Source organism: Phodopus roborovskii, unplaced genomic scaffold (assembly GCF_943737965.1).
Source record: "Phodopus roborovskii unplaced genomic scaffold, PHOROB, whole genome shotgun sequence".
NCBI classification, from domain to species: domain Eukaryota; kingdom Metazoa; phylum Chordata; class Mammalia; order Rodentia; family Cricetidae; genus Phodopus; species Phodopus roborovskii.
In genome coordinates this window covers 21,135,735-21,161,960 of record NW_026126409.1, presented here as the reverse complement: position 1 = coordinate 21,161,960, position 26,226 = coordinate 21,135,735, and the positions used below count along the sequence as shown (strand labels likewise).

At 40.4% G+C, this 26,226-nt stretch overlaps 1 protein-coding gene across 4 annotated transcripts in view; it reads right to left on the bottom strand.

The window, feature by feature from the left end:
• Nsd3 (nuclear receptor binding SET domain protein 3) overlaps window positions 1–26,226 on the bottom strand; it is a 102,208-nt gene that overhangs the window by 32,883 nt on the left and 43,099 nt on the right. For all 4 annotated transcript variants that reach the window (XM_051182143.1, XM_051182142.1, XM_051182144.1 and 1 more), the window contains exons 3-9: window positions 25,874–25,945; window positions 24,636–24,798; window positions 16,153–16,307; window positions 12,861–13,376; window positions 10,113–10,239; window positions 2,885–2,985; window positions 576–621 (exon numbers count right to left, since the gene is read on the bottom strand). In XM_051182143.1, the coding sequence (XP_051038100.1) occupies window positions 576–621; window positions 2,885–2,985; window positions 10,113–10,239; window positions 12,861–13,376; window positions 16,153–16,307; window positions 24,636–24,798; window positions 25,874–25,945 (1,180 nt within the window). The remainder of the gene's footprint in view (window positions 1–575; window positions 622–2,884; window positions 2,986–10,112; window positions 10,240–12,860; window positions 13,377–16,152; window positions 16,308–24,635; window positions 24,799–25,873; window positions 25,946–26,226) is intronic.

Sequence of the window (26,226 nt, the reverse complement as noted above, 5' to 3'; positions counted from 1 at the left end):
TTCTTAAACTTTGTGCATCTCTCAAATAGATTCACATATGGTCATCTAATAGTGGCCATAGTTATACTATGGGTCAATTTACAAAAGGATTGTACAGCACTGTAAAAAGTTAAGTGTGGCAACACTTTTCCCAATCAAGCTGCCCTGTCTGATTTGCCATAGTCCATTTTTGACAAACATTAATAGCTACTATTCGGTATTCAGTCGAATACCAAAAAAGTGGATTCGTCACATCCCTAGTTTATAAGTCAGTGAAATCCCAAAATCTTAATGGAGAAAAGTTGGAAACAATATCAAGTCTACACGGTGTTCTCCAATTGACCAAAACAAGAGACTTTTCATGTGGAGGAATAGGGTAGGGTCAACTCTACAAGTCAGCCTCTCTCTCTCAGATACAAACACACACACACACACACACATACACACACACACTCACCACCAGGGGGATGAAATTTCACACTGAAGAACAACAATGATTTACGAAGACAGACAAAAATACATGAGGTACAAGTAAGTTATTCTTAAAAACTGGTTTAATCAAGGAAATGCCAAACAGCATCACAACACTAACTCACCTTTCTGTAATCCAGTCTTCATGGCGGCCTGAGGAGCTGTTTCAACCTATTTGGACAGAAAAATGCAGCATTAACAGGGAGGTTTTTTTCACCTTTAAAAAATAGAGGGAAAAATAACACTTTCAACAATCTAAGTAGTGACGAGTGACCAATGTTACCGAGAATCTGAGTTCAACTCCATCTTCGGGGTCAAGTTCTCTGTCTCAAAGTCAGGGAGGGTTAAATCCTAACTGCCTGTGCTGAATACCAAGTGATAACACACAGCCACATGCTCTTTCGCAAAGACTTCCCACCACTCCCTTGGTATGTGACGAAAACGAGAGGAGAGTATTTTCCTCAGTGGGAGGCAGGAGAGGAGCTGTTTCTTTGACCAGCCCCATGTTGCTATGGACCCCTCCCACCCCAAAGACATTAGGATAAATTTTTACTTACTATGATACTCAGGTTAATGTAACTCACGCCACTTTAAGACCCTTCCGCGCCTGCACTCACAGCTAAGTTGCTGGGAACCAGGAGGGACCCTCTCTGTAGAGAGTGCTACAAGACTCCATACTGCTGGAAGCTCAATACTTGTGCTGCTAGAACAAACTTAGTAAGTCTGGGATAATGCAATAGCACTTTCTTGAGTGTCTTATGAACAGGGTCTTGATCCTACATCAGGAGAGCGAGATCAGAAGTTATTCTGCCAATGTATATGTAAAACACGTGGTACTGGAAGACTGAACCATTGGAATAGGGAAAAGATGCTGTTTGGAGAGGTTCCTGTTTAGGCTATAATGGAATTTTATGTTTCTTTAAGGTGTGAAATATGCATGTTGAAACACAATTTGTAAATATTTAAGGACTGTTCTAAGCTTTTTAAAAATTTTTTTTATTTATATTTTTTTACAACAGGTAAAAAAACATACAACAGGAATGTTTTTTGTACGATACAATTAGTTGTACAAATATAAAATCTTCTAAACAATCACTGGTATTACTCTGCTACTAACTATATATATATATATATAACACAGTGGCAGTAACAGTTTGTCCCATTAGTTTTGCTCACTCTGTTTATAAATTTGAACTGACTGGTCACACACTGAATTTGGGAACCAGGTGGCAATGTCACAACTTCATTTTGGTAACAAATACTACAGGTTTATCAGACCTGGAATTTTCTAGATATGGAAATTATATGATAAATGACAATGATTACTGAAATTTTAGCTAAATACTTTCAAAAAATGTTTTATATGCTTGTGATACCATAGAGCACCCACAAAGTTAGCTTTTAAATTTGGAAATTTAAAATTGTGAAGATTTTAAATAAAAAAGTGTACACTCTTCCATGGTAGATGGCTTTAAAATATTAAATTTACTGGAACTAATTGTGGATTTAATACTAGGTGGTTGGGCTATAAAAAAATAAATATTCTAAAGCTGGTTGTGGTGCCAGACACCTTTAATCCCAGCACTGGGGAGGCTGAGGCAGGTGGATCTCTGTGAATGCCTGGCCAAGCTGATCTATATATTGAGTTCCAGACCAGCCAGGGTTATATAGTGAGACCATCTTGAAAAATGAAGAAAGAAAAGAATATTCTGGGGGCATAGCTCAAAGTGCTTATCTAAAAATGGATATTCGTTCACTTTTTAAAAATCAAAAAATCTGAGTTTATGACTTATAGGAGATCATTCCTAAGAATTATTTGAAAAGGTAATTAACATGTATATTGCTACATTGATTACACCAGTTGAACACATTCAATCAAAATGTAATCCCCTCCCCACACACTTTTTCCTTGAATATTGTTTATCTAACAGTCTGATTTCAGATGAGTGCCATTTCACTGGAAAAATAACATTTCAAAAGATTTGTGATATCAACAGAAAAACCAGATCACCTATGATTACCTTCTTTTTAAATATAAGAATATAAATTAAATTAATTTGACTTGTTTAAAAAATAAAAGCAATATATATCAGCAGCTTAAACCAAAAATCAAAGTTTTAAAAAGGGAACTCCATGATGGTTCCAAATAAAACTCATGAAAACATGAACTCATTGTGCTTGTAACAGAATTTCAAAATGAATGCAAAGGTCTTGCACTGCTGCCTTCCCATCTCCCAAACCTGTTTTCTGTGAGGGTGCCTGAAGCACCACCACAGGACGACAGCCATTTGAGACGTCGCCACTGCAACCCACCAAGACAGATGGAATGATAGTTCAGGAAGGAGGCCAAGGTGGGGAGAATCTTTCTTTGGTGACAAGAGATAAGCCACCATATTACAGATACACTCTAACTCTCTACATGTGGGAAGCCAACCTGCTCCTTTTTGATCTTCTTCTTTGGCGCAACCTCAGTGGATTTCTCTGACTCAGATCGAGTCCTGACTGATCTTCTTTGCTGCTTCTTTTCTACTGGGCCTATGAAATGATTTAAGCACAAACAGAGAAAAACTCATTAAGATTGTTGGACTCATCTGGTTAAGGCTGACCAGACTCCTGACATTTTTAGCCATTACTTCTATAATGAAAAGTTATTAAAAACCTTTTAAATACTCGGGAACACAAAATTATTTAATAGTTCAAATCAACTGAGAATGGGCTCTATAAAAGATCCCAGTTATATAAGTAAGGGAGATAATGTTTTTAGTTTAGTCAGGCCAAAACAGCAGAGGCATAGTTTACTCCTGAAGGCCGGTAAACATACTTAAGAAGTGTAACTCTGGGGATGAAGGGACTGAATGGATCAGCACAAAGAAATTTGCTATTCCATACACACAGGCAGACTTGAGTTCAGCTCCCCAGCAACCACTTAAAACAGAAAAAGCAAAGGGGGGGAGGGGGCTTATCAGCACATGCGTGTAATCCTGCTGCTAGGAAGTCAGAGAAGGGTCTCCATGGCTTGTTGCCATGAGACCCTGTATCAAAAGACAAGGTGAAAATCAATTGAGAAATACACCCCCTAGCCTCTATACACATGCATTTGCACCTGTGTCCCCTCTCTCCCTCCCTCTCTCTCTCTCACACATACACACACACACACACCACATTGGTTCAAAATTCAATCACTAGTACACATTTTGCACCTTTTGTGAGTTGAACAAATTTTATGGTACACTTGTGTAAGTTATATTACTGCTACACCAACCAAGCCGGAGGAAAAGCAGGATGGATGCAAACATGTGACCAAACACAACTACTAACTCGGAAATGGCTACTCAGTTGGTGGAGTGTTTGCTTAATGTGCAGGGAGCCCTGCAAAAGATTCCCTACAGCACACAAAGGAGGGCACTTTGGAGGTGAAGGCATGAGGGTCAGAAGTTCAAGGTCATTCTTGGTTACATGAGATTGACCTCAAAAGGAAAAAACACACACACACACAAAAAACTAACCATGAGACAAATTACTAGTAAAATAAGCTTAAGGTGTGTGTGTGTGTGTGTGTGTGTGTGTGTGTGTGTGTGTGTGTGTATGTGTGTGTGTGTGTACACAAATGCTGGGATTAAAGGCATGAGCTGCCATACCTGGCTTAAGATTTTTAAACAGTACAACTGCTTAAAAATAAACTGATAAGTACTGGCATTTAATCCCAGCACTTGGGAGGCAGAGACAGGCAGAACTGCGTGAGTTTAGAGGCTAGCCTGATCTACAAAGCTGGTTCTAGGACAGACTCCAAAGCAATACAAAGAAACCCTGTCTCAAATAAACAAACAGTTAAAAACTTATGTGGACCTCACGGAAAAATAAAAACTGACATGGCAACTTGGAAGAATACCAGGAAAACCAGAAATGAGTGCCTCTGTGACACTACAAACAGCAACACCTTCACTGCGACTATATGTCAGGTCTTCAGTACAACTGATGGAAAATGCTCAGCAGGTAAAGGTGCCTGACACCAAGGCTGACTGCCTGGGTTCCATCCCCAGAACCCACATGGACACATGGCCGGGGGATGGGGGGTGGGGGGACACGACTGACCCTCCACCATGTCCTCTGACCTCCAGCTGTGTACCTCCTGTACAATCAGATAGAAGTGTCTCTTATGCAGCAATGCAGAAACCTTCAAAACCCTGCAGTTCACTGCTCTGGGTTACACGGAAATGCTTCCCTTTGCCTTAGGTCAAATCCAGAACAAAGAGCAATCTCACTACTTTGTTTTGGATAGTCAGTAGTTTGGCAATACCATAGTTATTTTGTTATTTAAAAAAAAAAAACAAATTTTTTATTATTCTGTGTACGTGTGTGTGTGTGTGTGTGTGTGTGTGTGTATCAAAGGACAACTTGTGGAAATGTGTTCTCTCCTTCCATCATGTGGGTCCTGATAATCAAACTCAGGTTGTCAGGTACTCACTGACATTTTTCTTTTCATGTATATATGAATGGGATACACCTGTGTTAATGCATGTTCACATAGGTATATATGTGTACAGATGTGTGTGCAAGTTTGTGCACATACAGGTGAAGGCACTAACAGGAATCAGTCATACCCAGGGCTCACTGATGGAGAGTCTCCATAGCCACCTTCCAAGGCTGGGATTACAGATGGGCTACCATGCTCACCTGCCACTTAAATGTGTTCAAGGAATCAAAGCTCCTGGCTACTTGCTTGCTGGTAAGTGCTTTAGTTGCAGAGCTATCTCCACAGTGTGTCATCAGAATATTTCAGAGCTACAATTAATCTGCTTCTAGCACCAAGTCACAATCTAGTCATAAAAGTCCATCAAAGTTCTGGAATTAGCCTTTACTCTAAACTTTTCTCCTTAAACTGGTAAGAAAATGTTTACTAAGGCAAGAGAGCCTACCCACATAGACCAGCTAAGAATTTCAGAGGTTCCAGGCTTCAGTACAATCATTAATACTCAAGTACTACCTAGAAAAACAAAAATGAAAACAACTTGGAAGCAATAGCAAACAAGCCAGCAAGCAAACAATACCTACTTGCTTCTAGGGTGGCATGTGGGGTTGGCAAACAATCTGAACTGCAGTCTCTGAACTTTCTTACCATCCTGTGATGTGTTTATCAGATACAGCTTGTTTTGTTTTGTTTTTCTGAGACAGGTTCTCATGCAGACCAGACTATCCTTGAACTACCATGATTTTCTGATCTCCCCGCTTCCATCTCTCAAGTGTTGGTTGGGATCATGGGCATGAGCCAACAAGCCAGTTTATGTAGTACCAGGATTTGAACCCAGGGTTTTGTGCATGCTAGGCAGACACTCTACCAACCCCTCACCTGCTTACTGTCTTACAGAGGGTGAGGCAACATGACTTCTTAAGATTATTCTGAAAGCTACATAAAGAACAAACACATTTAAAACCACTAATAATTTTTATACTTATTTTCTAAGGGTGGGGGTGGATTTGGAAAGTAATGTCGTAACCTAGTATGAATGTAAATGTCAGTCTTCAAACCACAGAAATATGTCAGTGGCACAAGTTGAGGTATTTAAGTTTTGAGAGAGAGAGAGAGAGAGAGAGAACACGCTCAAGAACTCCCCTTGCAGCTGAGATGATACGATGGCTTCTAAGGGGAAACAAGCATCTCTTCTGACCTTTGTAATACTAAAAGTTATTTTTACAAAAAAAAGTGAGCCGACCATTTAAAAAGACAAAATTATGCTTACTAACCATCACTGGCAACTAAACGAAAATCAATATCAAAGTTGTACCAACCATCCCTGAAGATAGGGTTCTAGTCAAAACTTAGAACCTAACTATATGTGTCTAAGGAAGATTGCCTTTTCCTAATTACAAAGAAAGAGAACATTCTACTTAAAAAAGAACACAAAGGTGAAAGATCACAGCAGAACTTGAATTTTATAATGAATAGATTACACAAAGACATGTTCAGTAGCTGAGGGGAAGAGCAGAAAACATGACCCATTAATAGAAGCTGTGGCACTTAAGAAGTGTCCAGTAAAGCCGGATGGTGGTGGCACACACCTTTAATCCCAGCACTCACAAGGCAGAGGACAGCCTGGTCTATAGAACTAGTTTCAGGACAACCAAGGACTACACAGAGAAAAACCTGTCTCAAAAAACTGGAAGAAGAAAACACTGTCCAGTATGAAATGAAGAATTTATTTTCTCCCTTCTCAGGGGACTTTAGGTGTGTAAATCAAGATCTAGACATCTCACTTAAAGTGAGACAAATTAACAATGCTACTATAAAAACTGATACACCTATTTGAATAGCCAAGGCCAAAGGATTTGATTTTTGAATAGTCAAAAGAAAGCAAATATTACATCATGGGCAATCAATGCAAAGTCTAAGTCACTTGTTACTTGCTCATCTTCAACTTCACTAGATGGTGTCTGAGAAGATGGAAGCAGCAGGCCTGGTTGCCACTTGCTGCTCCCTCGGCTCTCTAGGTCAGCTTCCTTTCCCAGTTTGATACTGGATAAAGATACTCTACTTACTGTGCCTCGTTCAACTTGTGCCCAGTGCCCTCTGGAAAGATCTTGCCCTGTCCTGTATCCCTCCAACCTGTTTTTAGAGAGCTAACACAAGTATCCCTGCACAGGGTTTCTCTGTGTAACAGTTCTTGCTGTTCTGAAGCTTGCTCTGTAGACCAGGCTGTTCTGGAACTCACAGATCTCCTCCGGCCTCTGCCTCCTGAATGCTGGGATGACAAATGTGTGCCACCAAGCCTTTTATTGAATGGGGTTGCTATATAGATTTTGTAATAATTCAGATTTTAATTAGATTCAAACTCTCAAAAGTAGCCCTCTGTACCCTCCATCACAGATTTGCTTGGATTACTACTGAGTCAAGATCTCTATTTCTGCTTTCCAGACTCTGACTCTTCCAGCAGACAATTACAATACACTGAGAAGTACACTGTGTTTGCAATATTATTTTAAGATGTGCTACATTTGTTTAATGATGCAAGGATGTGTTGTATTCTTTTATGTTACATTTGTTTATCTCTGTGGAGCTGTGTTACTTTGCCTGTCTAAAACACCTGATTGGTCTAATAAAGAGCTGAAAGGCAAGGCAGGAGAAAGACTAGGTGGGGCAGGCAGGCAGAGATAATACAGAGGGGAAATCTGGGAAGAGGATATTGAGGAGCAATTAAAAAGAAAGAGAAGAGGACATCAGGGGCCAGCCACCTAGCTACACAGCAAGCCATGGAGTAAGAAGTAAAGAAGTGTGTATAGAATAGAGATAGATAAAAGCCCAGAGGCAAAAGGTAGACGGGGATAATTTAAGAAATAAGCCAAGCTAAGGCTGGGCATTCATAAGAAAGAATATACCTCCATGTGATTATCTGGCAGCTGGGTGACAGCCCCCCACAAAGAACAAAGAGCATAAACAACTACAACTCTCGATCAGTGAGATGGCTCAATGGGTAAAGGGACCTGCCACCATGACTGAACTCAATCCTGGGACCCACAATGTGGAAAGAGAGACCCCATTTCTGCAGGTTTCCCTGACCTCTGTGAACATTCATAGTGGCATACATGCGTCACACGCACAAATTAATAAATGTCATGTCTTAAAAAGGAGAAGTATATATGTGGTCTCTGCCCTTCATTCTTAAATCCTTTCTAATTCTCTGAGTGGTATGAATATATATTTGTCCTGTTTGGTCTTTGACCTAGTTCTTGGCATAGAGCTGCGAAGTAGAAGGCATGGATCAATCAGTCTTTTTTACTCCTGGTAGACTGCTAGCTAGAGGCTAGGCACTAGAAGGTCACAGCTGTTCTAAGTTTTCAGTTCCAAGCCCAAATTCCTGCCCCAAAGCGAAGACAGACTAAAGCCTAAATAACAGGTTGTTCCTGTATGATGAAGCCCCCTGACCCTCTGAACTATGGCACTAGAATTTTCAGATGAGGACTCTGGAGGTACCTAGGAGGGCAGAGACACTATAGCCTCTGAGCCTATTGCCGGGGAGTCTCTTCATCTGTCTGCACATCTGCAGCCTCTGTGGCATCTTTGATGACAAAATGCTAAACTCCACTATAGTTCTTGCCTGACTTCTGTGAGCTACTGCAGCAAACGGCTCAGTCACGGGAGGGAGTAGGAACAGCCCCAATGTGCAGACTATTGATAGAGACTGGAGACAGGATCATGGTAGGTGAGGCCAGAAGAGCTGAAATCCAAAGCCAGCCTCCTGTCCTCAGAAAACTCAAGTCTTGGAGCCTCCTGGAGTCTATTCTGATGGGAGCTGATGCTGGTCAGGACAGCAACTGGGAGGTGGGAGCAAGGAGTAGTGAGTTCAGGGCCAGCCTGGGATCCACAACAATACTCTACCTCCAAAAAACCAGAAGCAGATAAGATTAAACCTGAAGGGTCTGACACTGTGAGAAGTGATCAAAAGATGAGGTGACATATGCTTTAATCCCATACTAAGGAGGCAGAAGCAGGAGACATCTGAGTTCAGTGAGTGTAGCCTAGTGTACACAGTGAGTTCCGGACAAGTCAGAGCCACACAATACAATAAGGCCTTGTCTCACAAACAAAAAGGTCACTTAGCAAGTGTCTAAGAACTGGTCAGTATGGGGAAAAATCGTCCACTAATCTGGGTACAGAAGTTTGCAAAATGGCCAATGTATGTCAGAACAGAAACAGTGAGAGAGAGAGAGAGAGAGAGAGAGAGAGAGAGAGAGTGTGTGTGTGTGTGTGTGTGTGTGTGTGTAAAATAACACTGCCGTTTTCAGTTCCAGATGTCTACTGTAAAGAGAACAAGTCACACATTGGAGTAGCTAGATCCTGGGTCCTAGAGATACTAACACTGCACACATCTACCAACAATTTTATTTCCAATTGAGGATAAAGGAGCAAATGGGAAGGATGAGAATGTCCACAACTGATGAAAGAGTAAACTGCTGTTCTACAAAAAAGAGAAAGGACCTAGACATGCTTATAATTCATAGCTACATCACCCCCTCCTTTATTTATTTACTTGCTTATTTATTTTGAGCTGGAATGTTGCTGGTTTCTTTTGGCTGGGATTACATGCACACTTACCACACTCAGCACAGAATTTATAGCTATGTTCTCTCTCTCTCTCTCTCTCTCTCTCTCTCTCTCTCTCTCTCTCTCTCTCTCTGTTTTGTTATTTTGAGACAGGCTTCCTTTGTGTAACACCCCTAGCTGTCCTGGAACTCGCATTGTAGACCAGGCTGACTCGAACTCACAGAGACCCACCCCACTTGCCTCTGCCTCTGCCTCCTGAGTGCACAGCCATACTCTTAATTATGGAACTATCCTAGTATTTAAATTCCTGTAGGGAAAAGAACTATGGAGAAAGCTCTCTAGTTTGGGTTCATTATTTCTTACTAAAATGATTGCTTTTAAAATCAAACTCTTTAGTTTTATGTGAATGAATATTCAGCCAACATACATGTCTGCCTGTGCACCTTGTATGTTATCTGGTTCCTGTGGAGGCCAGGAGAGGGCTTTAGTTCCCCTAGGACTGGTTAGAGTTATCATATGAAGAAGGATTCTTACTATGAAATACCTACGCACGTGTGCCCTTATGATCTGTTTCCATTTACCACACCTCTCAGCATGGATCCAGGTGCCCCTCAGTCATACCCACCTGCAGAACCAGATGTCGCCTCAGGGGATGACGAGTTCTGAGCTGGCTTCTCGTTTCTCTGACTTGGTGAAGAGATTATAAGCCTGTCTTGCCCCCTGACACTTATTTCTGTTTTGTTACCAATTCCCTTTAAAATGAGGCAGAATAAAAAACAAGCAATTAGCAGGCACATAGTGTCATGAGCTTAGAAAGATGGTTTAACATAATCATAATTTGCTCAAGCTTGTATTGTCAATTATGATTAGTCATTATCAGAAACATTTTATTAAGTCATCAGGATATAGTTTAAAATATACATTGAGATTACTTGAAAGAAAAATGAAAACTATTTACCTTAAGTCCAGGTGTTAAATGCCCTTAATAAATGAACTTTCATCACCTAATTTTCTGTCAAAAACAAAGTAATCCCTAATCTGAATAATTCCTTTCTTTACACCACTGTCATTTGGTGAAGTCATCTGTTACAAAGGTAAAAGGACAATGTGTCTTGAGATGAGAATATCTTTAGAGAAAGAAATATGCCATTTATGTTTACAAAATGTGAACAAACAGGTCACATGGAGCAGATAGCAGGTGCAGTTAACTCAGATATTAATTTAGGTATTTTTTAATGTAATGAAATAAGAGCCATTTTAACTATTATATTTATTTTTCAAAAGTTTACTTTGTTTTTAAAGCTTTATTTTCATTTTACACGTGTGAGTGTTTGCCTGAATGTATGTGCACCACATGCATGCCTGCAGACACCAGCATGTGATCTTGCACCCTCAGGAACTGGAACTATAGAAGGTTGTGAGTCATCATGTGGATGCTGGGAACCAAACCCACATCTACAAGCACAGCAGATATTCTTAAGGGCTGAGTCATTTCTCCAGCCCTCAAAGATCAGTTTTATCTTGAATTTCCTTTAATAGTTTTAGGGGGGGGGGAGTATTTTTTTCATACAGAAGCAAATAAAACTAGCTCTAAGAATAAAGGCAATTTGCATTCAAACAATATGCAAATGTTGCTATCAAAAGGATCACACTGGGGCTAGAGAGATGGCTCAGTGGTTAAGAGCACTTGCTGCTCTCCTAGGGGACTGAGTTCAGGTCCCAACACCACTATTTCAGGGCTCACAAATGCCTGCAGCTCCAGCCCCAAAGGATCCCAACACTCTCTTCTGGCAAGGAAAGGAAATGAGGAAGAGGAAAAAGAGAAGGAGGAAAAAGGAGAAAGTAAAAGAAAAAGGAAACAGAGAAGTATGAGACTATAAACTTTTTTGGGAAACTGAGCCATATTGAAAGCAGTTAAACCCACAGGCAGAGGCAGATTGACAGGCAGAAACCCTGAACATTTCTAAGAATGAAACATCCCTATATATAATCAACTATTTTGATATGCGTCTGTTAATGGAGAAAAAAAGCACAGAATTTCATAATATACACATGCATGAGATGCAACTAAATCAAAATCACAAACCCCAAATTATAAGTGGGTTGTGAGGTATGTACATATTCTAATGTTACAAAAAATTTTGACATCTTCACGTCAAAGACTAACTGCCTTACGTGGAAGCCTGATAGAGGTTTTTAGTAGCTGACCTATACCATTAATTACCCTTTCCTCACCACAGTTCATTATAGGACCAACATAGTAATGAAATGTTTCTAAAACTCAATGAGATATCCCAAGCTAACAGGAATCTAACAAAACTGCTCACTCAGCAATGCCAAGCTGAAAATGGCCTTTGCTCAAACAGCTTCAAGCTAGATAAAGAGAAGGCCTGAGAAGGTATAGACAGGTACAGCTGTTAGGCCTGAAGGCATAACCAGCCCATTTTATGTTTTCAGACAAGGTTTTGCTATGTAGCTCAGGCTGGCCTTGTGCCTTTGCCTTCTGGGTGCTAGAATTATAGTGCAAACCACCAAGCCCAGTCAGAGGAGCACATGATTTAATAGGAACTCACAATGTGCAGATTTAAGGACATGCAAGAAACCCTCACTAAATCTGCACTCCAGCAGCCACAAGGCTGACCTGAAATTTGGTTAGTACAGAGCTTGTCTAATGTCTAGAACCCTAGCACCAGCTGCATGGGCATGTCTACAGTCCCAGCATGGGGAGACAGACACAGGAGACTCAGAGTCAGAGGAGCAGGGTCGGTTACATAGTTTAAGGCTCCCCTGGGCTACATAGGACACTAGAGAGGTGGGTGGAAGAGGATGTACATTGTTTTCCAAACACTTAGATGAGAGAAAGAAGTACAAAACAGCTCACCTAGCACTTTGTACTGACTACATATCAAAATAATGTCTAGGTACATTGAATTAGATGAACTGTGTAGTTAAAATTAAAACAAAACTAAACTAAAAAGCTACTGCTGGAACAACCTAACAGATCAACAGGCACAATTATTCCAGTAGTTTGTTTGTTTGTTTGTTATAACAATTCAGATAAAAGAAAAATTTTAATAAAAATCATACTTTACAACAAAGAAAAACTAACTCTACAAATGAGAAATGGCAAACTCCCGAGTTTTTCCATGACTTTCCAGAGCTAACCTCGATCCTGGCTCCATTGCTCAAGATTAATCTACTGTAGATGGGAGAGTCTTACAAGAGGGAATTGGGAAGAACATAGCTTCTTGCCCAGAGTAAACAGGACTGCTTCAAATGCAGTGGATCCAAAGGGCATTTAAATTACATTCTTAAGTGGCTTTTTTTTTTTTTTTTAGTACCATTCCCCAAACCCCTATAGAACAAGAGGTACCTTCGTGGAATAAACAAACTGATCAATAAACTTCCCATCTCCTGTGGCATTCTGAAGAGCAAACACTTGTTCAATTTTCACAACTGGAGACATGTTACACTTCTGCAAATCTAGGCCCCCTTTGTGCATTGTGATGGAAGCTGGTAAGGATTTCCTTGCGGCTGCTGTTTTCCAGGCTATTTTAACAGGAGGTGGCTCTTCCTCGTCCACACTTGTGTGCCGCCTCTGGCTTTGTCTTCGAAGGTCAGTACTTGATTGTGAGGAGGCCACCTCCCCAGCATTGGTCTGTTCTGTCTGACTGTTCAGCACAGATCTTGGTCTTCGGGGTTTCTTAACTTCGGTCTTGGAGGTAACATTCTTCTTTGCTTGGGATGAAGCCTCTTCTGGCTGCTTGTCAATATAGATGAAAGTGTACTGCTCTACTCTTTCTTCTCTAGTCATTTTCAATGCTTTCTCTGCATGAGCGATGCCAATGTCCCACTGGGCACGTTCTCTCTGAGGCCGGGGCTTCCGAATCTTTATAAAAAGATACAGGCATTATGTGAGATTTTATATCTAAGTCTCATAAGCACATTAAAACCAACATGTATTTTCTAAGCACCCAGCAATTTTTTTCAAGTACACATAAATATTTTCAGATTCTCCAGACAAATAAATGGAATGTGCTGATCTCATGACATTAATAAACTAGTACTGCTCTATTAAATTATGTGATGGTCTGCTCCTTCGTTTCTATTTCTTTGGTGACTACTCTGCTGAAACACTCCAAAGAGTTGTCCTTTCACATCAGTATTTGCTGAATGGTAATAATGGAAAAGAAGAAAGACTACAGAAACACTAACATTGAACATGCCACTGCAAACTTGCTATTCCTCCACTTGTAGGCAAGTAAATCAGGTCCTGTGGGGACCTCAGCAAAGCCTGATGTCAGCCAACATTTAGAGGCGTGTGGCCAATCTATGCCAATATGCAAACAAGGATAGAATGAGGAGAAATAAGAAAACCCAAGAAAGCAACACAACCAAGAAAAGCCATGTGTGTTGCGAATGGGGTGGTGATGAACAAACCCGGAATTCTTTTCCATATGGTTGAGCAAAAGAGTCTGGGTGGGCAGGGGGGTAAGAAAGCTTTCAAACTGTGTGAGATGACCAGAGAAACTAATTGAAAGTGATGAGCAAAGCAACCAAGAGCTGTTCAGACAGGGGGCCAGTGAAATGGCACGTGGGGACCCATGTGGCCGAAGGAGAGAAAGTTTCCCCACATATATATCTGGCCTCCACATACACATCATAGCAAGTGAGCTACACATATGTACACAAATAAATATAACAATAGGGCTGGGCATGGTGGCACGCACATTTAATCCCAAGACTCAGGAAACACAGAAAGGCAAATCAGTGGGAGTTCAACCCCAGACTGGGCTAAAAAGCAAATTCTAGGAGACCCTATTTCACAACAACAACAACAACAAAAAGTGATAATAATAAAAAAATTTAAAGAGTCAGACTATGAGATGGTGTGTTTTATGCTAAATGTTGACTTAAAATATAAGCCTGATAAAATTAACTAAAACCCTCTTTATATATTGAAATTTGTTTCATCCAAGTACTTGGGACTGGGCAGAGGCAGAGGCAAAGGCAGGCAGTTTTCAGCGAGTTTGAGTCCAGCATGGTAGTTTCAGAACAGCCAAAGATACAAAGAGAGACCCTGTCTAGAAAAACCACTCCCTTCTCAGGGAAAAAAAAAAAAAAAAAAAAAAAAAAGGCAGTGGGTGGGGTGGGTTTCCTGCCCTGCTCTTCTGGAAGAGCAGAGTTCAATACCCACAGCCGGCAGCTCACACTGCCTAGCACTGCACCTGCAAAGGAGCTAAAAGGGGGGGGGGGGGGGTAAAAGAGGGGACAAGGAGAAGTAGAATAATTTTTTAAAAGTTTGTGATAAAATTTGGTGTTTTTGCTATTAGTGGATAAAACTCACTGGACTTGAACACAGAGACTTGTCTGTTCCTGCCTCCTATATGCTGGAATTAAAGGCAAATGAAATCACTCCTAGGCAAAATATAACTTTTAGAAGTATAAGAATTAGAAATTTCTGAAGTATAAGAGACCTACAATAACTGCATGATATGCTTGAAAAATTATCTTTATGAAGCCTAGCACTCGGTACAATGAATATATGCAAATAACATAAATAAAACATAACCAAACTATAAATAAATAAATAAATGAAATCAACAAGACATACTGAGAATCTTTTTCAAAAGTCTAAATATCCACCACCACCTCAAATGCACTGTCGTTCTATAACTCTTGCTCTATCCCCTGGTTCTGTATGTCTGGTGGCCTGAGCTGGACCAGTAACTGGTCTTCTGCACCTCAGTTCCCTGGTCTGAAGAAAAGAAAAAATGTACCTTATTAAGAATTTTATGAAGATTAAATAAGTACATCAATGTTTTCAACAATACTTATTTCACAGAAGGTATTAGATAAAACTTTTTATTTGGTCTGGTTTTGGTTTTTTGAGATAAAGTTTCACTGTGTAGCCTAAGCCAATTTTAACCTGGACCCTCCCTTCCTATGTTAGCCTCCCAAATGCTGGCATTACAGATCTACACACTCCTGGGTCTTATCAAGTTACTTTTAAATCTTTGATAAAATAGCTTTGTTAATAGAATAAAGAATTAAGAGAAGACACTAATACAGAAAAATTACTTATAATCTTTAGCAAAATAACATCAATAGTAGATACTGGATTTGTACACATCAATTCACAACAGATTATAAAGTTGGTCTTTGCCTTATGAGACAGGATCCCATGTGTCCCAGGAGAGCCCTAAACTCTATGTAGCAAAACTTGAAGTTCTGATCCTCCTGCCTCTTCTGGACATGAGGCCATGTCCAGATTATATGGTCCCCAAGCCAGAGTTTTATGTATGCTGGTAAGTACTCTACCAAAGCAGTTCTCTACAGCCTCAATTCTGACAGCTTTTAATAGCAGTACAATATCACAGGACATATACAACTACTTACTATGGTTTTTGATCGAGACAGGGCCTCTGAATGGCCTGGAAATCACTATATAGACCAAGCTGGCCTCAAACACTGAAGTGATATATCTGCCTTACTAATGAGTATTTGGATTATGGGCACATATCACTATGATCAGTTATAAAATGTGTTAATGGACATGGGGATATAGATGAGCAGCAGACTGCTTGTCAGTCGTGGGAAACACCCTGGGTTGCATCTCCAATGTAACAAACAAAGCAAACCACACAGAATAGGCTGTCAGTTACCTTTTGCTTTTCAGAGTGATTGCTGGCTTGTTTGGTTGCCTCAGCTAGTAACTCTTCATACTGTTCATGACCTTTATACTCCCGTACCCGTTTCTCATGAACCCATGCCCTTTCTGGCTGGTTGCTAAAAAATTGGACATGATATTCCCGGGCACCTGTAAGTAAAAATTCAAGTTAATTATGTTAGGACATAAAAATCCACATATAATTTGCCAAAGGGACCTTAAAACACAGTTTTCTCAGCATTTTTTCCATTAAAACTTGAACATTTTAAATTTCTCAAAGATATACAATACTCAGTAACCTCACAACTAATGACTACTATAAAAATCATCCCATATGATTAAAATCAGGGCAGCAAGTTTTAAGAGAAAGAAAAATGTGAAATTCTGCTAGTTGCCCCATTTATTACTTTGATTACATAATTTATTTTTTACTTATCTCTAATATTTTTACAATTATAAATACACATATAAATACACAGTGTTTTCTTCCAAAACTGTACATGTTTTCTTGGATTCTTAAGAATCAAGTTCTGATTGGATCGTTTTCCTGGGTATATAAAGAAGATTGTTTTAGGGGTCCTGTGACACCTATAGTACTGCCATAATAATATCACTGATTTTTCTTTTACACTTAAGAAACAAAAGCAACAGCAGATAAAACTTGTGGCATCACAACACAAACTACACAGAACGACACCCAGCTACCACCCCACACTGGCACTGTTTTAAAAGGATAGTTTTCTGTGATGGCCTTGACAAATCAGCAAAATCATTAACTTTCCTGCATTTCAGCCTTGAATTTGTGCCTCTTTAATATTCTGTGCAGTAAGAAGCCATGAGAAATGAACAAGGTACTTCTGCATCCTGGACAGTGAAGGCTGTCTTGAGGGAACACTGATTTATTATGGTCACCTGGTGGCAAGAAGGGATGTCACAGTACCTAGAAAATGTGCCTTTCTGTTGCTATTCAAACATGACAAGGGGCAGGTGTCTCTAAAGAATAAGCTCCTATTTCAAGGAAAACACATTATTTGATATCAATAATACAGTTTGACCTTTCAGGTAATAATTACAATTTTGGAAAACCTGCCTTTGCCTCTCTGAGTCTGCTTACTTCCTCAGATCAAAGAACTTCTGAGAAAGTAAGTGGTGATTTAGACAAACATCTAGCTGGCACAGTGGCTCACACTTTCAATCTCATCACTCAGGAGGCAGGCATAGGAAGATCTCTTTTACTTTAAAGCCACCCTGGTCTACACAGAGAGTTCCGGGACAGCCAAGGCTACATAGAGAGACTCTGCCTCAAAAAGAAAAAGAAGAAAAGAAGCTACAAAGGAATATGTCAACATATGAAAGTTCTACATGACTCACTAAAACAAGAATTTTTAAAAATTTTACTTTTATTTATTTTTGTTTTTTTGAGACAGGGCTCCTCTGCTTGTTGCCCTGGCTGTCCTAGAACTTGCTCTGTAGACCAGGCTGGCCTCAAACTCACAGAGATCCTCCTCCCTCTGCCTCTGGAATGCTGGGATTAAAGATGTACACCACCACTACCCTACATTTTTAAAAAACAAACTAAGGATGTAGCTCAATGTCATAACACTTATAGGGGGCCCTGGATTCAAACCGCAGTTCTTCTCATGCACAAATGTAATCCAAAATAAAAAAATAAATCCTGAAGACATGAAAATGAAAACATATGCATATATGTCTCTGAATACCTGACAAAGTTGTGTAAACTTTCTGTCAAAGGCTGAATATGTAGAAGAAATGTTTTTATAATATGAGAAATAATGCAGGAGCTGAGATGGCTCAGGGGTGGAGAGTACTTACTGCTCTTCTGAAGGATGGGAGTCTGTCCCAAGCACCACATCAGGTGGCTCACAACTACCCGGAACTCCAGCTCCAAGGGGAATTACACCCGAGAACCTTGGAGGCCACCTGTACTCAGGTGCACATACCCACACCCAGAATTTTAAAATATTTTTTTAAGAGTCTATTTTAAAATAGGGGCTGGAAAGATGCAAAGCAGTTAAAAGCATGTTGCTCTCACAGAGGACTGGGGCTCTGTTTTCAGCACCACATGGCAGCTCACAGCCATCCATAACTCCATGGATGCAATACTCTTTTCTGGTATCCCCAGGCACCAGACACACATGCAGGCAAAACACTCAGACACATATTTTTAAGTAAAATAATTCAAAGATAAAACTATGTACTTGTAAACTTCATAAAAATATTGCTAAGTCAGGCATACACCTTTGATTACACTACTCAGAAGGCAGAGGCAGGCAGATCTCTGTGAGTTCTAGGATAGCCAGACTACAGAGAAACCCTGTCTGGGAAACAAACAAATTTAAAAAATAATAATAAATAAATAATAAAATATTGCTGGTGTTAAAGTAAACATGAGAAGGCAGGTGGGTGGTACACTCCTTTAATCTTAGCACTCAGGAAGCAGAGGCTGACAAGTCTCTGTGAGTTTCAGGCTAACCTGGTCTACAAAATGAATTCCTGGCCAGTTAAGGCTACATAATGAGACCCTGTCACAACAAGGGATGAAGGACAGGGGAAGGAGAGAGGAAAGAGGGTGGAAGGGGGGGGGGGGGAGAAAGCATGCATGAGGAATGAGGCTGAGACATGAGAAGATGGCTCAGCAGATAAGCACACTTGCTGCACAGGCATGAGGATCTGAGTCATATCCTCAGCCCCCTGGTGACAATTCCAGGCATGGCCTCATGCGCCTGTAACCCTGTAGGAATTGGGACACAGGACTGGTGGGCTATCTGGCCATCAGATAAGCTCCAGCTGAAGAGATGCTGACTCAAAGGAATAAGGTGGAGCGTGACAGACAGTAAGATAGCCCACGTCCTCCTGTCTCCTCTCAGTGTGCACACAGGTAAACACAGCCACATACACAAGGAAAAGTAGGGTCAGGTGATACAGTACTATGAGTGTGAGAACCTAGCCTGGGCAACATAGTGAGACACTTCAAGAACAAAACCAACTCCCTCCCCAGGAAAAACCCTCACACCAAAGACCTTCATTTGCATGTCTGTTAACTACACAGAGAAAAAGAATTACCTCAAATTTTTCAAAATTTACTTTTATTTTATAAATACCGTGTGGTGTGTGTGGGTGTCTTGTCTGCTTGTGTATCTGTACACCATTGCCTGGTGCTCAAGGAGACCTAAAGAGGACATCAGATCCCCGGAACTGGAATCAAAGATGCCATGTGGGTGTAATGAACTGAACCCGGGTCCTCTGGAAGAGGAGTCAGTGCTCTTAATTGCTGAGCCTTCTCTCCAGCCCCCCTCAAATTTTAATAGTATTTATACAAATGTAAAAAGAAATTATGGGGGGGGCATCTAGAGATATGGCTCAGAGGCTGCTCTTCCACAGGTCTTGAGTTCAATTCCCAGCAACCACATGGTGGCTCACAACCATCTGTAATGAGATTTGGTGCCGTCTTCTGGCCTGCAGTGATACATGGAGGCAGAATGTTGTGCACATAATAAATAAATCTTAAAAAAGAGAGAGATTATGGTTACTAATTAGTTTCTGTATATACTCAAGAGTTTTGCCCTTCCCCAATCAATATACAATGTTTTTAAAACATAAGAAGCATTTAATTTCAACTTAAAATGAGAACTAAATGATGAAATACAATTTAGTCCTAAACATCTTCCCACACACCCTTGAAAAGTGTTATTATCTATTAATTTGTTTACTTACTGGTTTTTTGAGACAGGGTTTCTCTGTGTTGAAGCCCTGTCCTGGAACTCATTTTGTAGACCAGGCTGGCCTCAAACTCACATAGATAGATCCTCCTGCCTCTGTCCCCTGAGTGCTGGGATTAAAGTTGTACACCACCACCATTCAGTGCAAGGAGTTATTATTAAGGTGTAAAAGTCATTAAATACATTGTCCAGTCTAACAATGTGACTAATAACAAGTGTAGTCCAGAGAAACTGCACACAGTGGCTTAAGATACACAGCAGCACAGAGGGCTTCACAGACACCATGGGCACAACAAAGTCTGAGTTTCAGTTTTCAGAGACACTGTGAGATTTCTACTTTATTTAAAACTGAACTACATGGTTGTAACAGACAATAAAGTGACAAAGTACTGTTGCATGTCAAAACACGGATAAACTAAACCATGCTAAGTGAAAGCAGCCACTGGCCTGGTAAAGACACAGAGGCAGAAGGCTCTTACTGGCTGCTTAGCCTCCAGGGTGTGGGAGGGAGTTCTGAGTGATAGATATTGGGTGTAAGATTTCTTTTGGAGGTGGTGGTAAAATTCTTAAATTAGTTTGTGGTGCGTTAGCACAACTCTGAGTAAACTTTATAAAAATTACTAAATTCTGGGCCGGGAGGTAGTGGTGCACACCTTTAATCCCAGCACTTGGGAGATGCAAGCAGGCAGTTCTAGGCCAGCCTGGTCTACCCAAGGAGCTCCAGGCCAAACAGAACTACACAGTGAGATCCCACCTCAAATAAACAAACAAACAAATAAATAAATAAATAAGCTTTATGTTCTATGAATATTTCAATAAAGTGATTAGGTTTTAAAAGATTAAAGACAAAAGGCCATTTATGCTTTTAATCAGAACATGAGTGATTTTTAAATTCTAGAGTCTCAAATCATTAAGCATGACATGAACAAATTTTCTAGCACTAAAGTAGAAAACTGCCTAGGAAACACTGGACTAGAGGAAGAAATAATAAATTAAATGTGAAAGCTCTCAGAACTGCAGAGATGATTCAGCAGTGATGAGTGCAACTGTTTTTACAACGTGCCCAAGTTCAGGTCCCAGCGCTCTTCAGGGAGCTCATAATTGCCTGTAACTTCAGCTCCAGGGAAAATGAACCTCCAAAGGCACCTATACATAACGCTCAACCCCACGAGCACACATAAGAATTTAAATTTTTAAAGAAATCTCTCTCTCTCTCTCTCTCTCTCTCTCTCTCTCTCTCTCTCTCTCTCTCTCTCTCTCTCGGTTCTTTAAGGCAGGGTTTCTCTGTACTGCTTTGGAGCCTGTCCTGGAACTCACTCTGTAGACCAGACTGGTCTCAAACTCACAGAGATCCGCCTGCCTGTGTCTCCCGGGTGCTGGGAAGAAATAAATCTTAAAAAGAAAAATGTAAACTCCTTATACTATCTCAAAGGGTCTTTTTTTTTCCCCCCCTTTGAGAGAAGAGAGCTGAAGAGCCATGACTCTTTTGCTGTCGTTTTAAAAGCTTTTGAGGTCCAGATATGGACAGAAACTGTTTTATCTCACAAAATTTAGTCTGTTGAATAATCCTGCCCTGTTCTTCTCCATTCACAGAGCTGTAAGAGTCCAAGGTACTTCACAAACTCTGACCTCTCAAGCCAACCACCTCTGAGTTATGACTGCATGGATCAACTCCTAAGAGTGGCAGAGCAAGGGTTACACAGTGAGATGTGAGACTACTTTTCTGAGACAGAGGATATACCTCATTGAAGCTGCTGTGAGCACTACAGAAGAAAATGTTTAACAGATGTAACTCAGCTGAGAAGTCCTTTCCCAGCACTCAGAAAGCAGCTGCTGTAGCCCATAACTATGATTCCAGCAGAAGGCAGAGGCAGGAGAGTCAGAAGGTTTAGGTCATCTTCAGTTACAAAGCAAGTTTGAGGCAGCCTAGGCTACAGGAGACCATGTCTCCAAATCAAACAAACAAAAAAACTTCAGAAAATACATAGCAGAATCATCTAATAAATGCCTTGCACAAAACTAGACAAACAACGTTGTTTTTTTGGTTGTGATTTTGTTTTTGTTTGTTTGTTTGTTTGTTTTTTCATTCCTGCCCTTCTTCTTCTACTCTCCCAGCCTTTAATCAGCACATACTGCCAAAATGAAAGGTGGTAAGCCATACCACCAGCTAAACTGGGGCAGAGACTTGGCTAAGTGTCACCAATAAGGTAACATCTACAAATCTGATTTGCTAGATTTAAACAGACACTTTTTTCTTCTAATTGATAATGAACAGGTATCAAGAAGGAAGTTTAATATAAAAAAGAGAATAAAACACAAAATTGTCACAGATAATGAATAGCTCAACACATGACAAAAGTGAGTTCACAAACCAAGTGCCCTGAAATTCAGTTACAAGTCAAACTTTCTTTGAACTAAATAGGTCACTTCCAGGCGGGAGAATCCTAGGAATCTACTACACATCATGTTTTGGTTAAAACCAAACATTATGTTGGGACAAAATAAACACAATAACTTTTCTTAATTTGAACATTCCTAAAATAAGATTATCTATTATACATAGATCCAAATTATACTTCTATGTCCTATCAAATACATAAGGCTTTCCCAGTATATTTAGAGTCATGAATGAAACAGAGAAGGATAAAGCACTTAATATAACGAAAAGTACTTGTTTGGGTGACAATGATTCCCATAGGAATCCAAAGTGAACTAATTATCAACCAAGTTAGGCATGGTGAGATAAACCTGTAATCCCTGAAGTCAGAATTACGAGGAGGATAATGAGCTCAGAAACAGCTTGGACTCTACAGTATGAGACTCTGTATCAAAACAAAATAAAACCTACAACATAGTTCAAAAAAGGTTTAGCCTATACATTAAAGTCATATAATATATCTACTCACTTACTAATATGCTTTTATTTTAAATAAAATGATCAGGGTCTTTAAAACAAGGAAGCATGAAAGAAATTACAAAGAAGACCTAGAGACAGGTATGGTGGCTCAGACCTGTAATCCTAGCTATTCAGAAGGCTGAGGTGAAAAGGTTGCAAGATCCAAAGGTTGCCTGCAGTACAAATGAGTTCAAGGCCAGCCTGGACAATGTAATGAGACCCTATCCTGGCTCACAATTCCAGGTTATATTAACATAGCAGGGAAGTCAGAGCTTCAGGCTTTGGAGAACTGCTCACATCACAACCACCATCAAGAACAGAAAGCAGTGAACTAACGCATGCTAGTGCTTGCTCTGCATTCTCCATTTTTGTTTTGCGTTTACTTACTTAATTTATTTTTGAGGCAGAGTCTTGCTACGTAGCTCCAACTGGCCTGGAAGTCATTAGAGAGATCTGCCTTCACAGTACTGAGATGAAAACAATGTACCACACCACACGCTGCTTTGACGTTTTTGTAAGAAACTAAACAAAACATTCATTCGTTTACTCATTCATTTGGGTAGGAGGTAGCACAGAGGTCAGAGGATAGATATTTTTCCAGAGGGCTGGTTCTTTCCTTCCACCTTGTGGGCTCCAGGATCTAACTCACATTATTAGCAGGCTTGGCAGGAAGTGCCCTTACCCACTGTGGCATACCACTGGTTGGCTTTCTATATTTTTTCATACAGTCATAGATACCATGCCCAGGGAACTGACACTACACACATCTCTTCTCATATCAGATAATTTAATTAAGATAATCCCTCATACATTTTCAAAGTTTCACCTCTCTCTTGACCTCCCCCCAAAAAAAATTAAAGGTCTGTGAATAAGGGGGCTGGAGAGATGACTCAGTGGTTAAGAGTACATAAAGTTCTTATAGAGGACCCAAGTTTGGTTCCCTTCACCTACACCAGGCAGCTAGCTCTCAACTGTAACTCCAGCTCTAAGGGATCTAATACCCTCTTCTGGCCTCTGGTGGGTACATGGTGTACCTATCCCAACACACACACACATAACAAAAATAAAAAGAGATCTAAAACAACAACAAAAAAACAATGGGAGGTATTAAAACTTGGCAGTAGAATGCTCAGCTAGTGTGTGCAAAGTCCTCCCTTCAACTCTAGTCCTGGGGATCTGACACCCTCCTCTGACCTCTGTAGCACCAACACATATAAACAGAAACACAAACACACACATGTAAATAATTTTTTAAAAAGTTATTATATTATAAGGGCTGGGTGTGATAAGACATGCTTTTCCTAGCACTCAGAAGGTAGAGGTAGGCTTCTTTCTCTGAGTTCCAGGCCAGCCAGAACTACATAGCTAGTTCTAGACTAACCAGGGCTACATAGTGAAAAATTAAAGACTTTAGTTATAGAAGTTCCCTGACAGTATAAAATGACCATAATTATTTCATTTGTTATTTAAAAAAAAAAAATGAGAAAACCGGGCGCTGGTGGTGCAAACATTTAATCCCAGCACTAGAGAGGAAGAAGCAGGTGGATATCTGTGAGTTCCAGGCCAGGCTCCAAAGCTGCACAGAGAAACCCTATGGGGGGGGGGGGATTAGAAAGAGAAAGCCCTGAGGAGCAGAGGCAGGAGGATTGTTGGATGGTTAAGGCCAGCCTTGGCTATAGTATAAGACCCTGTAACACATAACAAATATAAAAATATGATAAAGATTCATGTTTTTATGTCAGATAATATATATGCATATTCTTATATTCACATACAACACTAAATGTTCACTTTTCTTTATTGCAAACTTGTTACTTAGTATCTACTTATTACTTTTCTTACCTCTTGTGTTAATTTTGGTATGGACCTCAAGCTGGGGGTCACTTGAAACCATACAAGGCCACCAAGGATAGGTTCCCACCTTGGACCAAACAAGATCACCAACCTGGAACTTAACACCAGTGGATGCTTCTGTTGTTGGAACAGAAGACAGTATTGGCTGAACCTACAGGAAAAGGTTACAAAACTCCATCAGAAGAGAAAGAAAGAGGGGTGAAGGGAATGAAAGGAAAGTTAGTGGAGGCAGGGAGAGGGAGGGGAAGGAGGGCGGATAAAGAGACGGGAAAGAGAGAAGAGGAGGAAGAAAACTATGCATAAAGCACATCCAACGTGCTCACAGGGGCTGGGGAGATGGCTCAGTGGGTAAAGTGCTTGTCACTCTAGCATGAGAAACTGAGACAGAATACCCAGAACCCAATCAAAGCAGATGTGCTGACATGCATCCATAATCCCAGTGTTCCTTAGGAGATAAAGGTGGAGAAAGAATACTCCAGAAGCTCAGGAGCCAGGCACCCTGGCAAACATGGGGACAAACAAAGGTCCGCAACAAGGCAGAAGAAGGCCAAGGGCTATCCTCTGACCTCCAAGCTGTAAACTATGGCACACACACAACCATACTCACACACATGAACACAAAGTGCCTACAATTCAAAAAGTATCTTCAGTTATAGTCTTCTCTGATATCTGTGATCTATAACAAGCAAAAAAAGAATGAAGGAAAAATACTAACCCATCCCAAATCCTAAAACAGAACTACTGGTTTCTGTTGCCAAACTAATGATGGAGAATTTCGAGAGTCCAATGAAAACAAAATGATCATGGTTTTTAATAAGGAAAGTAATTTGTATAAATTTAGAACACATCTGTTCCTAAAAAGCTCCAAGGGTTTCCCCATGCCCTTTCTGACATAAAGGAGTTATAACAGTGCACTTTCAAGAACTGTCACTGTACTGTCACCTCCTTTGCAGTTGTTCAAACTTCATTTCTTTTACTTCATGTATATGAATAACTTGCCTGTATATAAACAACATATGCATATGTGTAACATATGTGGTTAATGCCTCCAAGGATCAGAAGAGAGTGTTGGATCCCCTAGAACTGGAGCCACTATGTGGGTGCTAGGAACTGAACCTGGGTCCTTTGGCATAGCAACCAGAGCTCGTAACTGCTAAGCCATCTCGCCAGCCCTGTCATCTTTCTCTGACATCATACCTGGTCACTGTATTCAATTAGCCACTCACCGGGACGGCCTCTCTGAGCACTGGCTCTTCTCTTGGTTTTTCCGGTGCAGTGTCCACCCTCTCGTTTGGTCTCTAGGCAGAAAAATGTAGGGGACAGAATAAAGAGGCAGTGAACCAGGAACTGTGCTGTATGAAAAGAATCAAAGAAAACTGAACGGTAAAGAACATGAGGACGCACAGTACTGAGAGTGGGGAGGAGGTCATCTATGCAGTACATGACGCCAATATTCACTCTCCATTCTAAACAAGTTAGGAGTCTTATCTTTTCCTTTATCACTGAAACAGCACTGTTCTGAGCAAACTGGCTTCTTCCTTTCTTAAAACTGTGTTTCTTTCCCCACCTACCCCACCCT